The sequence below is a fragment of the Abramis brama genome, assembly GCF_963993115.1.
Source record: "Abramis brama genome assembly, chromosome: 1".
NCBI lineage: Eukaryota > Metazoa > Chordata > Actinopteri > Cypriniformes > Leuciscidae > Abramis > Abramis brama.
This window is the reverse complement of record NC_139963.1, coordinates 71,925,120-71,940,256: the sequence shown is the minus strand read 5'-3', so window position 1 is coordinate 71,940,256 and position 15,137 is coordinate 71,925,120. Positions and strand designations below refer to the sequence as shown.

At 41.9% G+C, this 15,137-nt stretch overlaps 2 protein-coding genes across 2 annotated transcripts in view; both read right to left on the bottom strand.

The window, feature by feature from the left end:
- Positions 1 to 15,137, bottom strand: part of LOC311094760 (uncharacterized protein) — a 154,328-nt gene that overhangs the window by 123,270 nt on the left and 15,921 nt on the right. The window lies entirely within an intron of this gene.
- Positions 3,091 to 15,137, bottom strand: part of LOC311094516 (uncharacterized protein) — a 34,341-nt gene continuing 22,294 nt past the window's right edge. The window contains exons 4-6 of the mRNA XM_084132513.1: positions 4,528 to 4,588; positions 3,369 to 3,448; positions 3,091 to 3,204 (exon numbers count right to left, since the gene is read on the bottom strand). Of these exons, the coding sequence (XP_083988639.1) occupies positions 3,425 to 3,448; positions 4,528 to 4,588 (85 nt within the window). The 3' untranslated portion in view covers positions 3,091 to 3,204; positions 3,369 to 3,424. The remainder of the gene's footprint in view (positions 3,205 to 3,368; positions 3,449 to 4,527; positions 4,589 to 15,137) is intronic.

The following is a 15,137-nucleotide window of genomic DNA, read 5'->3' as shown; positions in this document are numbered from 1 at the left end:
TGCGTTTGAATTAATCATCGATGAGCTCACATCTGCACCGGTATTGGCCTTTGCAAACCCCAGGTTTCCATACATCCTGCATACCGATGCAAGCACATCAGGTCTGGGCGCCGCTCTGTATCAGGAGCAGGATGGACAAGTTAGAGTTATCGCTTATGCGAGTCGGGGGCTTTCGAGCAGTGAGTCCAAGTACCTTGCCCATAAATTAGAATTCCTGGCACTTAAGTGGGCAGTGGTAAAAAAAAATCCACGATTACCTTTATGGTGGCACTTTCACAGTGGTGACAGACAGTAACCCCCTTACCTATGTTCTTTCTACTGCTAAACTTGATGCAACTGGGTACAGGTGGTTGGCTGCGCTCTCGACTTACAATTTCACCCTGCAATATAGATCCGGAAAGCAGAATATTGACGCTGATGGGTTGTCTCGTCGACCTAATGAGAAGCTTCCGACTGATGTTAACTCTCTGAAGGAACAAAACCGCATCTTTAATTTCACTGAACAACTTACCAAGAATTCGAATGAGCATGAACTTAGTGATGATGTGGTAAAAGCCATCTGTGAAAGTCGTCTTATCCAATGGCCAGAGTGTCCGAATGACTTCCCTGCTGCATTTGTCAGTTATTTGGCAATACAGGAAACTGCTGTACCTAACGCTTATGCACAAGAGGATCAATGTGGAGGACTACCAATCATTCCTCATCTTTCTCAGGCTGAAGTTCAAAGCGCTCAATTAGCCGATCCTTGCATCCGAGAGGTTATTGCCCAATTTTTAAACTGGAGAATCCCCTTCGAGTACTGTAAGGAATGCTCTTCCCAGATTGCCTTACCTCCTCAGGGAGAAAGACCGCCTTGAGTTACTTGATGGAGTCCTATACAGAAGAAGGAACTTTGCTGGGAAAACTATTTACCAACTTGTCTTACCTGAAAAGTTCCATCCAGATGTTCTCAAATCTCTGCATGATGACCTTGGACATATGGGTGTTGATCGTACTTTAGACCTGGTTCGAAACAGGTTCTATTGGCCCAAGATGGCCTCAGACGTTGAGCACAAAGTTAGGACCTGTGGTTGGGTGCATACGAAGAAAGGTTTTACCTGAAAAAGCTGCACCTCTTGTGAATGTCTCTACCACTCGTCCTTTTCAACTTGTGTGCATGGATTTTCTGAGTCTAGAACCTGAGCAAAGCAACACCAAGGATGTGTTAGTAATCACTGACCACTTTACTAAATATGCACTAGCTATTCCCACTCCTAACCAAAAGGCCAAAACTGTTGCAAGGTGTTTATGGGAGCAGTTCATTTGGGGATATTTTGGGGATATTTAATTTTATTCTATCAATCAATAAATTCCACTAGAAACAAACTTTGTTGTATTATTTTATTTTAATACTGTGAAGCTGCTTTGATACAATCTGTATTGTGAAAAGCGCTATACAAATATACTTGATTTGATTTGATTTGATTTGCCATTATGGTTATCCCGAACGCCTTCACAGTGACCAAGGGCCTGACTTTGAATAACATCTAATCAAAGAGTTGTGTGAAATAGCTGGAGTGCAAAAGGTCAGGACAACACCATACCACCCGAGAGGGAATCCTGTTGAGAGATTCAACAGAACATTGTTGAGCATGCTTGGAACTCTAGAGAACAAAAAGAAAAGCTACTGGAAAGAGTACGTAAAACCTCTTGTACATGCTTACAATTGTACTCGCAATGAGACCACGGGGTTCAGCCCTTACGAGTTGATGTTCGGGCGGCAACCTAGGCTTCCTGTAGATCTGGCTTTCAGATTACCCTTGAAGAGCAAAGGAGAAATAAGACATTCACAGTATGTAAAGAATCTCAAGTCACATCTTGAAGAAAGTTTCCATATTGCAAGTGAGAATTCCAAGAAAATGGCTGAAAGGAATAAAACCCGCTATGACAAATCTGTGAGAGCATCAACATTGCACAAGGGAGACAGAGTTTTGGTCAGGAGTGTTCGACTGAGGGGAAAGAACAAACTCGCTGACAAATGGGAAGGAGTAGTCTTTGTAGTCATAGACCAACATGGTGATTTTCCAGTGTATAAAGTATGCCCTGAGACACAAACAGGACCCACCCGGACACTACACCGGGATTTGTTACTTCCTTGTGGAACTCTTCCATCTGAGATGCGTGAATGTGAGTCCCAGAGTTCAGTTCCCAAGCACAAGACTCGCAGTAAGACAGCTTGCAGAAATTCTGAGGAAACAGAGGAAATCTCCAATTCTGAGGAAGAGGAAGAATATTGTTCAATGCCTCAACTTGATATTGTGAATGAGTCTTTTGTGGTTCACACTTCTGGAGTGACTCACCCAAACAAGGAAAGTGCTGTAATTCCATCACTTGAAGCAAGCTTAGAGATCAACCAAGGAGTTCAAAGTGAATTACCTGAAAGGGAATTTCAGGTCATTGATGAATTACCTGTGAGTGAATCTGTGAATCCTAAAGCTGACTTACCTGAAAATCCTGAGGTCCAACCTGAAAGAGAAAAGGATGCTGATATGAGTCGTTCACCTACCTTGGAGCTGCAGGATCCGAATCATAATGGAGAATCATCCATCCTGGAATCCAGTTCGACTGAAAAAAAAAACCTAATTGATGAAGAAGAAACAAATGATGCAGAGAAGGATGAGATTGAACTGAGAAGGTCTGCCCGACATAGAGAGAGACCCAAAATTCTAACTTACCCTGAACTGGGAAATCCCCTTGTGACCATAGTTCAGTCCCTCCTTCAAGGTCTAAATGTTGTTCTCTCAGAGTCCCTGCAAGATTCCTCTCAAATAGGACACCTCCTAACTCGGGGGTATGCACCCATTGGTGATATGCAAAGGGACTTGCATAGTTCTAAGAGGGGAGGGTGTAACCCAGACTCAAATTAGCATATTTGCAGTCTTTGTTCAAGTTAATTTGTCCAAAATATTTAACAATTAAACCATTAAAATTTACATATTTAACTAAATATGTATGTGACTGAACAGCAAATAGAATAAAACTTTGTGACAATGTAATAGTTTATTATAATGTTTATTATAATATGTAAATTATACATTTCATTATTCATAGAAGTGATATGTAAATTATTGCAGCAAATCGCAACGAATGGAAACTGTGTATAGCGCTGCAGATGTTAGGCATCCAATCAGGAAAAAAACAGGCAGCAGCGCTGACTCCGCCTCCCTGTGCGCAGCGAAGATCGGAAAAACAGAGAAACAATACAGAGAGGAGAAACAGTGATTAGGAGAATTAATGGTGAAATACCTGAAAGAAAACCTAGAATTTCATTGAGAATAAGTTTATTGTTACAACTACACTGATTGAGAAGCGTTTGTTTAGATACTTACCCGAGTAGAGTTCCTGTTGATTCTGTAGATGTTAGGCCAAGCTAACACTAACGAAACTAACGTGGTTCATCTGGTGAAACCTGGAAAGAGACACAAATGAACAAAAAGAACAGTTAATTTACAGAGGAATCGGTGAGTTGAATGTTTATTTTGATAAATATGGTTAAGTGTTTATGTACAATATTAATGTGAGACTAAACAGTAAAAAAAACAATATGTTTCACTATGCGTAATGAGTGTTTACAATGTCAATTGTTGTTTAGAAATGTGCTAAATGATGCTAATGTAAAGAGAAATCACTAAGGACATTGCCCTGTTGTGTGCAGGCCAGTTTTTGCATATATGTGTTTTGAAGTTGGATTTTCGTATTGTGGACTGCGTTCTTTGGTGTGGATGCATCGATACGCGTGACGAGTGAAGGAAATAGATGGCGAGCCACCCGTGAAAATCGAACTTGGATCTACCTTTCTCATTTTCCATTGGATGTGAGTCATCCCTGCAGTTTGTTCATCTGTAGGAGTTCTTCTCGTTTGAACTTAAGGATTGAGGCATTTTATTTCCTTTTGGAACTGACATTTTCTGAGAACTAAAGGGGAAATTTCTATTTTTATTTGTGTTATTTGGACTGAGAATCTTTAAACTGAAAATAATTGTTTGATCTGATAAGAGATCTATATTCACTACATATTTTCTTTCATTATTACTGTGGGTAACAAAATGGAATTGTAAATCTGTTTTGTTGGTGAATATTTTGTTGAGAAATTGTCATTTAATTTTGATTGTGAAAAGGTTGTTTCACAAAAATTACACTGAAATTAGGAAACGAAAGAGATACATCTAAACTAGTAAATAACTAATAAATCTGCCAATTAGGTGTAACTAAATTAGGTCAAAAGGCAATAAAATAAATTCTAAATTACAAGGAAACTCAAAACAGAAATCAACTAGCTAAAAGGGGAAAAGAAAGGAACTAAACATTTGTTACTTGTCTTTTGGTTGATATTTTCTTACATTTAATTTGTGTAATTGTTTTCATCTAACTAAGGTCAATTCACTATTGAATTGTGTACAATTTATTTTCTTTTAAAACATTGTTGATTCAATCCATTTTTTTATTTGTTTGTTGATACTTTCACAGAAAAAAAGTCTGTGTGTGTACCTTTGTCTCCTTCGACCCCTGTGTCTTCTGATCGGCCCATTGATCTAGTTTATCACAAGTTCTGCAAAGCAGGTGTTACAACATAATTTAGCTTTGTATATAAAGGTTCAAGTTATTTGCATTTATAATTGCATTTAAAACTAGGGCTGGGCAATATATCGGATGACATTGTTAAGAAAATTCGCATTAATTATCGCAGGCGATACATCCACAATAACTAATGCAATATGGCTCAGCTTGTCAGTGAACTACGGCATGTGTAGTAAATGCTGCTCCATCTGAAAGCAGGTGATGGCGATTTACTACTAATCAAGGAAATGCGCATTAACAATGTCATCCGATTGTTTTTTCAGGCATGCCTCCATCTTTCTGCAAAATGCTTACTGTTAAAATAAAGTTTAAAACGGTGGGTCTTTGATACCTCTTTTGAAAGCATGAAATATGAGGTGATTGCTCACCTAATAGCCGGTGGATAAACAAGACAATTTTCTTAAAATTTTCATTAAAACACATTAATACAGTATATTACAGACCTAAATGGATAACTTGAAAAGGGTTTTGTTCTTTTGGTATAAACTTTATTTTTTCATGGTAAGGAATTGCCCTCTGTCGTCCCTCCACTCCCCAGCTCCACCTGCATAATTTAGGCATCCTGCTACCATACTCATCATCCAAGCATTATTAGTCCCACTAGGTGGTTTATCTAAGCTAGAGTTGAAGCTGCTTCCATAGGAAAACGTATAAACATAGACAGAGGGCAACCTGATTGTTTACTTGATTTAACTTTACACTACTCTTTACCTGCTTATAATTTATTTGAGTGTTTTAGACTTAGTTTTGTGGTATTTCGCACTTTGAACAATTTACTTGAATGCTGTACAGTACTGTAAGCAGAGCCGAACAGCCCTATACGCACACTACGCAAGTTGCGTAGGGCCCTGCAAATTACTCAAGGCCCCGCCTCCCCCTCGTGTCAAAGCGTGTCAAAATTTTCAACATCGATGAGAAAATAAAGCAGTATCCTTATGTACACGAAAAGAGAGAAAAAAACACCACGAAGTGAATTGCGGGAACAGCAATCAGGCAGACTTGTGTTCTCTCCTCTTGAAGTTTGATGTCAGTAAAGAACTGTAAAGTTAAGTTGATGTGCATCTCTCTCTCTAGTCTGTCTGTCTAACCCAGCTGGGCAGTGTATCTTCTGGTCTTTCTGTGTCTTGCTTGCTAATGCCAGCCACTTCCAGGGTTGTGTTCTGTGACTTTGTACCTGACGAAAAAAAGTGAGAGTGAAATACAACTATTTATTACGCTTGATATACGTGTCATGTAGAGAATTGCCAAGAGGCCTGGGAGAAGTTAGGAAGGCTCAGTACAAGGGAGTGATTTTCAAAATGGCAGTGGTGATTTATTTCTGAAGCTGCATTGTACAAGGAGCAGTCCTCAAAGTGCAAAAAGAACACAAAAAAAAAAAAACACTTAGGGTATCATACATACACTGATGCTACAAACAAAAGAAAAAGGCTGTGAGCAGCAAAACTGGCACTAAACAATGCCTAGTGGTGCATCCACCAAAATTGACAGCATGTCTCACCTCAAACATGTTCAATGGTTTGCATAGCTTTCACAGGATGCAACAACCCCCCTTCAAACTGCTCAATCCATTGTTTAAATAGTCAGTTTTCCCGCCCAAACTCTATTGGGACAAACCATTATCACAAGGAACAACCCTTTGCCTGTAACACTCATCACAAACTTCCACAGCTAACATTAATACATAAATAACATAACTACAGTTCATGAACTCACTTCTGACATATAGTAACCACCATACAAACATGCATAACATAGCACCACAAAAAAACTTACATTAAACATTAACACCTCATAGCACTCATGTTTCCCTCCATTTTGTAAAATGGTACATTCCGGATATGCGCACTACCCGAACCCACCACCAAAACATTGGATCAAACAGGAAAGATCTAACATGTGCTATAAAATGTAAACTCACACAATAAAGAAATAATTTAAAGCAAACAATGACTATTATCTTTCAACACTAACACATTGCCCACTTGATGTTGGTACTGTCCCTCCTCATATACATTGTCAACACCCAATATACAATAACTTATTTCTAGGGCTGTCAAAGTTAGCGCGTTAACGCGTTAATGCAAAATCATATTAACGGCACTATTTTTTTTAACGCTCGATTAACGCAGCGCGTATTTTCTGTTTGACCCGTGGCCCAAAACCTAGTTGGAGAAATGGAGATACACAGTGTTGCCAACTTAGCGACATTGCAGACCCATTTAGCGATTTTTTCCCTTCAACAAAGCGCCCAAACCTTATTTAGTTTCTGAGAATCTACCGGTACCGCCGGTACTGCTCTCCCAGCACGCGCGCGCGCCTCTCTCTCTCTCTCTCTCTGCGTCTCGCACTGGAGAGAGGAGCAGCGTTTTAATTCAGTTAAACACAGATATGATGTTGCTTCTCTAATTTTACATGCAAGTATAGCCAAAATCGCAAAACAGATATTGTGTTTATCTTATGTGTATTTGATTTAATCAGACGACGGCTCGATTATCAGGATTATTGTGCAGATTAACATCTTGGAAGGGAGAGCTGGTTATGTCTTAATGGGTCGCGTTTCAGTCACCATTTCATATTCATTCCGTTGTTTGACAACAGAAACAGTAAAATATACCAATGAAAACAGTTTTATTGAGAATTTAGCTTCATCAAAATGGGCACAGAGAGAGACAAACTATAATGTAGCCTAATAATAAATAATAAATGTACATTTAGCATTTTCAGAAGAGCTGCCCTGTCATGCAAAAATCTAAACATGTTTGTGTTAATTGCTCAGTGCGAAGAAAGAGAAGTAATGGGAACCTGATATTTCTTTGTTCTTTCTACATGTGTCTTATAGACATGAACAAGTTCTTTGAAAAACATCTATGACCTTTGAAACATGTCTCGTCTTCATGCTCTATGTTGACTATGGTTTCAATAATAAACATACATTTGCATAAAGCATCCATATTTATCCATGCCCACGTTGATTAGAGTATTACAAACTTGAAAAGTATTAATTTAAGGTACATTTAGAACAAATAAAAAAAATGTGCGATTAATCACGAGTTAACTCATGACAATCATGCGATTAATCGATTAAAATTTTTAATCGATTGACAGCCCTACTTATTTCTGAACTCAACATGCCAAGTAAATTCAGAATAGCATTAGATTGATACTCTAGTGATGATGTAATTAACCTAGCCCATCATCACATACCCCCCTCCTCAAGACAGCCACTCTTCAAGAGAGGCGTGACAAAAAGTCTGCAATAATGTTCAGTGATCCAGCCCTATATTGGACTTTGAACTTAAAAGGTTAGAGAGAAAGATACCACCGTGTAACTCTTGCATTACTGTCTCTCATTTTATTGATCCATTGCAATGCCCTATGATCAGTCTCAAGAACAAAGTCTTTGCCAATCAAATAATACTTTAAAGTGTCCAGGGCCCATTTAATGGCCAACGCTTCTTTTTCAACAGTTGAATAGTTAGTCTCCCGAGGAAACAACTTTCTGCTAATGTACTGTACTGGTTATCGATCTTGTCCCTCCCCTTGTAACAGTACTGCACCCAATCCCAGACCAGATGCATCGGTTTGAACAACAAAAGGAAGGTCAAAGTTTGGGCTCTGTAGGACAGGATCTTTACACAGGCAAGCCTTTAAATCTTGAAAAGCCTGCTCACACTCTGCGGTCCACTTGATCTTTATGGGGCTACTCTTCCTTGTGAGATTCGTTAATACTGCAGCTCTGCTGGCAAAATTTGGAACAAACCTCCTGTACCAGCCCACCAAGCCCAGAAATGATCGAACACTCTTCTTCGTCGTTGGGGGTACACACGATAAGATAGCTTGCACTTTATCCACTTGAGGCCTGATTGATCCTCCACCCACAACGTAGCCCAAATAAGAGACCTCATGCTTGGCTATCTGGCACTTTTTGGCATTGACAACCAGACCTGCGTGATGGATCTTATTGAACACTTCAGCAAGATGTCCCAGATGTTCTTCCCACGAATCGCTGTAAATGTCATCGATATAAGCTGCTGCAAAACTGTCCACTCCTCTCAGCACCTGATCCACCAAGCGCTGAAAAGTGGCTGCCGCCCCCTGCAGGCCAAAAGGCATAAATTTAAAATGATATAATCCAGAAGGAACACGGAAAGCAGTCAGTTCTTTAGCCGAGTCAGCCAATGGCACTTGCCAATATCCTTTGCATAAGTCGAGAGTTGTTAAATACTTAGCTTTGCCCAGTCGTTCAATTAGCTCATCAACTCTTGGCATTGGGTATGGATCAAAAGCAGACACTGCATTAAGCTTCGAGAGATCCACACAGAACCTGAGTGAACCATCCTTTTTTGGTACCAGCACCACTGGACTACACCATTCGCTCCTCAATGGTTCTATGATGTCTAAATCAAGCATCACTTTCACTTCCTCTTTCAAAGCGGGAATCAGGCGGGCGGGTACTCTACAATGTGTCTGCCTAATGGGATCTGTTGGCAGAAGGTGAATATCATGCTGTAGAAGATCTGTTTTTCCAGGCTGATCACTGAAAAGATTCTTTGGTACTCGTTTCAGGAACTCTCTCTGCTGTTTAGGTGTAAGATGATTTACTGATGGAACAGTTATTGACTTTTGATCAACTGGGAAGTATTGCTCCTCTAGTTCCTCCTCTTCGTCCACCTTTCTTGCCCACAACTGCTCAGACCATGAGCCTCTTCTCTCATGCCACGGTCTTAAGAGGTTAATATGAAAAACTTGAGACTTCTTCCTGCGATCTGGTAGAGAGATCTCATAGTTAGTAGCACTTAGTTTACGTAACACTTCATACGGCCCCTGCCACTTGGCCAGTAATGAACTGTCAGATGTGGGAAGGAGCAGTAACACCTTTTGACCTGGACTTAATGTTCTCTTCCTGCTTGACTGATCGTACCATTGTTTTTGATGTTGTTGCGCCTTAGTCATGTTGTCTCTTACCAACTCTGCCATCGAGTCCATCTTCTCCCTCATCTTAATGACATGCGATAAGATATTCGTTTGTTCACTTGCATTGTCTCCTTCCCAGGCCTCCTTTAAGACATCCAAAGGCCCACGAACCTGACGTCCATAGAGCAGCTCAAAGGGTGAGTAGCCTGTAGACGATTGTGGAACTTCTCGATAGGCAAACATCAAGTACGGCAACCACTGGTCCCAGTCTGCACCTGTGTCAGACACAAACTTGCGCAACATTGATTTCAATGTCTGATTAAACCTTTCTACCATACCGTCAGTCTGAGGATGATAAGGAGTGGTCTTAATAGGATATATATGCAACATTGAATACACTTGCTTAATTTGTCTGGACGTAAAATTGGTTCCCTGATCTGTAATTATCTCTTTGGGTAAGCCTACCCGTGAAAAGAGCTGAACAAGGGCATTGACAATTTGTCTCGTCTTTGTGTTTTTAAGAGGAAAAACCTCTGGATATCTAGTAGCATAATCTGCCACAACCAGAATATACCGAGTTCCTGTTCTACTCTTTTCTAACGGACCCACTATATCCATAGCAATGCGAGAAAACGGGATGTCAATAATAGGGAGACTCACAAGAGGTGCTCTATCGCCCTTTCTAGCTGGACTCACCAGCTGAAACTCTGGACAAGACTTACAAAAATCCATTACGTCCATATACAGTCTGGGCCAATAAAATCCTCTAGCAATTCTGGCTAGCGTTTTCTGCTGGCCTAAATGCCCCGCCCACGGTACAGAATGACCTAACTGCAATATCCTCAGTCTCATGGATTCAGGGACCACTAACCTCTCTCCCTCAGCACTTACCAGGTACAGCCTATCCTCTTTAATCACAAAACGATCTTTCTGCAGCAAAGCTGACTCAGTGTTTCCCTTGCAAACCTTCTCAAACAAGGGTTTCAGGGTTTTATCTTGCCTTTGAAGTTCCACTATATCATGAGGAATGCATTCAATATCATCTGCATTAGGTTCAGGCAATTTTTCGACCATTTCTGTACCCTCAACTTTGTTCTGCCGCCTCTCACGTCTAGATTTCCTAGTTTTAGGACCCCCACCAAAAGGTAACTCTTGTAGTAGCTGTTTACAGGTCTTATCATGCTTAGCCTGGGCTCTTGTTACCATCATGACTTCAGCTATCTCCCTGTCATTCTGCAAAAGATCTACAAGCACAGGCACATCTCTACCTAAAATAACTGGATAGGGCGCCTGGTCCATTACACCAACTAACAGATAATAAGCCTGACCGTTTATTTCAATGACAACCTCAGCTTTGGGGTATTCTTTTTCATCACTATGAATACAGCAAACTCTCAATTTGTCCTGCATCAATGCGTTACCCTCCTCCAAACATTCAGTCCTTACTAACGTTTGGCTAGAACCAGAGTCCACTAAAGCTTTAAAGGATTTAGCCCCGATCTTTACCTCAATTACCGTGTCTGTGTTCGACTCCACCTCCCTTAACCCTAGAGAGGACCTCGGCACATAACAAAGGCGGGTATTCGTAACCTTCTGTAAAGGGCAATCTGCTTTCTTATGCCCTGGCTGGCCACATCCATGACAAATAATCACCGCTTTACCCTTATACTGATTAACTGTCCCCTGCTGTTTACCACTGTTAGTACCAGAACTAATCTGTGATGATACCCCGGTATTAACACCAAAATGACTGAGACCACTACCCCAACCATCCCCAGACTTACCGGTTGAGCTGTTGTTATAAGATCGCCATCGTCTTGGTTGATACGAAGATCGTCTTGCAGCCATAAAGGCCTCCGCCATCTCTGCTGCTTGTTTAGATGAGGTAGGGTTATTCTGTCTCACCCATGTTCTTGTCTCTGGATTGAGTAATTTAAGGAACTGTTCTAGCACAATCTGGTCACCGATCTCCTCCTTTGTTCGACTCTTAGGATTCATCCATTTCTCATATAAGTCTCTTAGTCTTACTTGCAACTCTCTTGGGAGTCTCATCTTCCTGAGCATTGTATGCTCTGAAACGCTGCCTATACATTTCCACATTTATTTCAAACTTGTCAAGAATAGCCTGTTTGACCAAGCCATAGTTTAGTGAATCATCTGGCTCCATAGCCACATAAGCTGCCCTCGCTTTACCAGATAAGAGAGGTAACAAATGCAACACCCAGTCTTGCCTTGGCCATCTGCATGCTTGAGCAATACGTTCAAAAGTTGTTAGATAGTGTTCTATGTCCTCATCATGGGTCCAAGGAAGCATTCTCGGAGTCTGTAAACATGACATTGCAGGTCCTTGTCCCTCGGTTAGATTCTCACCTCCTGAAGCACAGTCATCGTCCTGTAAGGGTTGTCGACTTGAATGAATGGTTGAAGGCCGACGCACCGCCGTATCTGCTGGTACTGCCATCCCTGCCAGTGACTGTCGTTGTTGGTCTTGATGAACTTCAGACTGCAGCTGTGAAAACTGATGGTGTAGCACCTGCCATTTATGCTCTTGGCGCTGCGCCTCTCTTTCCAAGCGCTCTTCTCTCTGATGTTGCTTACGTAAAAACTTTTGCATCATATCCATAAGTTGGTCAGCTGTACTCCCAGCTACAACTTCACTTTGGTCTGGAACCGTGCACGTTGACCCGGACTCATCTGGAACATTAGACTCGTCCCTTGCCTTTGCTGCATCTTGCTTCTTTGGTGGCATCTTTGTTTAAAAAAAAATGTCTCCCGTCACTCCACTTGAAGAAAAAAAAATTTGTTGCACAACTCAACATGCAGCCTCCCCATGTACTAGCCTCCTATTGGCCTGGAAGTACCGCTGCCACCATGTGTCATGTAGAGAATTGCCAAGAGGCCTGGGAGAAGTTAGGAAGGCTCAGTACAAGGGAGTGATTTTCAAAATGGCAGTGGTGATTTATTTCTGAAGCTGCATTGTACAAGGAACAGTCCTCAAAGTGCAAAAAGAACACAAAAAAATAAAAAAAAAATAAATAAAAAAAAAATAAAAAAAACACTTAGGGTATCATACATACACTGATGCTACAAACAAAAGAAAAAGGCTGTGAGCAGCAAAACTGGCACTAAACAATGCCTAGTGGTGCATCCACCAAAATTGACAGCATGTCTCACCTCAAACATGTTCAATGGTTTGCATAGCTTTCACAGGATGCAACAACCCCCCTTCAACCTGCTCAATCCATTGTTTAAATAGTCAGTTTTCCCGTCCAAACTCTATTGGGACAAACCATTATCACAGGGTACAACCCTTTGCCTGTAACACTCATCACAAACTTCCACAGCTAACATTAATACATAAATAACATAACTACAGTTCATGAACTCACTTCTGACATATAGTAACCACCATACAAACATGCATAACATAGCACCACAAAAAAACTTAGCATTAGATTGATACTCTAGTGATGATGTAATTAACCTAGCCCATCATCACAATACGACAAAGGGCAACGGTGTGTTTACAAACTGCAGCTCGGAAAAGATAACCGCGCCGCGCGTTCATATGCATGTGCATGAAATGAATCGCGCCCTTTTCCAGCAAAACATCTGTGGGGACCAATACAGTATATGGGCATGATGGCACTCCTCATAGGCGCACATACTTTTAAAACAAGACAATGATTATCCAGTCTCCAAGTTAGTTTAGTTACAACTCTGCAATAAAGCAAGATGGAAAGCAATGTATTGACATTGACTATTGATTTATAGGCTTTTATATTGCATTTAAAATGTTGATTGGCTGGACATACTGGTCAACATGGATGCACATCCCTCAGGAAAAAATAACCATCAACTATCAAGTATTGTTTTTATCATTTAAACACAGTGACATGCTATGGCAAGCCATTTTAGCTTTTATTCATTCACAGGATGCATTTTTGAAATCAATAATTACATTTGCCCCTCCTTGAACTGCCACCTTACCGTGGTGGAGGGGTTTGAGTACTCGACCCTAGGAGCTATTTTGTCTGGGGCTATATGCCCCTGGTAGGGTCTCCCAAGTCAAACAGGTCCTAGGTGACGGATCAGACTAAGGGCCCTTTCACACCTGAAAGTCCGCACCAAGGTCCGAACCAAAGTTCATGTTTTGATACATTGTATACATTAGGTTAGTTTTGGTTTGGTTTCACATTGCAATTATGCGAGCGCACTAAAGAACTTTACATGATGTATTTGCGTCCTGTCGTCATCATCTATATGGGCTGCATCTTGACATTGATTGGTTTGTAAACGGACGTGCGTCTGACGTCAGCGTGTTGTCAATTCGGCTGGTAACTTTGACAAGAATGAAAAAAAAAAAAAAAAAAAAAAAACTTTGACAAGAATGAATGAACAGACGCATATCGTTGCCACTATACTTTTATTATTTCGACATTACTCCCAGCAGCACCACCAACTATACTCGAGGCTAGTTCAAATTCACCAAATTAACATCCTCGTTGTGCGAACATTTTATCGTCGCCGGCAGGACACAGGACAAGTGTGTGTGTGTGTGTGTGTGTGTGTGCGAGCGAGAGAGAATCAGCTGGAAGAAACGCTGTGGGCAGGACTGCACATAAATATTCTTCTTCAGTTGTTTAGGCTACACGGGAAACACTGGAACTTCCTGTAAATGGTCTGAAAGTCCGAACCATACAGAAAATGCTTTCACACTGGAAACGAACCAAACCTTTGTTCAGTTTGATCCGGACCGAGACCACCTCTTTTCGTCGGACCAAATTTCGTCTGTTTGGTCCGGACCGTGGTCCGGGGGAGGTTTCACACCTGTAATTTTGATTCGGACCAAACTGAAAAGTCCGAAAGTCCGGACCAAACAAGGTAGGTGTGAAAGGGCCCTAAGAGCGGTTCAGAAACCCCTTACGATGCCGATAAATTCAAGGACTGTGAAGTCACACTGCATGGCACAGCCGGGCCCCACCCTGGAACCTGGGGTTGGGGACCCCCCATGGGGTCCGGCCGGGCTGAGCCCGAAGGAACAACGTGGGGCCACCCTCCTGCGGGCTCACCACCTACAGGAGGGACCGTAAGGAGCCGGTTCGTAGTGGATCGGGCCGCAGTCGACGGCGGGGGCCTCGACAACCCAATCCCTGGACAAGAGAACTAGCTATAGGGTTGTGGAACGTCACCTCTCTGGTGGGGAAGGAGCCTGAGATTGTGCTTGAGGTTCAGAGGTTCCGACTAGAGATAGCCGGGATCACCTCCACGCACGGCTTGGGCTCTGGAACCACACTCCTTGAGAGAGGATGGACTCTTTCCCACACAGTTGCCCATGGTGAGAGGTGGCGGACTGATGTGGGTTTGCTTATAGACCCCCAGCTCAGCCGCCATGTGTTGGAGTTTACCCCGGTGAACGAGAGGGTCGCTTCCCTGCGCCTTCGGGTCGAGGATTGGTCTCTCACTGTCGTGTGCGCCTATGGGCCAAATGGCAGTGTAGAGTTCCCAGCCTTCTTGGGGTCTCTGGGAGGGGTGCTCGAATGTGGTCTGACTGGGGACTGTGGGCAGTGACAGTGACACCTGGAGGGGCGTGATTGGGAGGAACG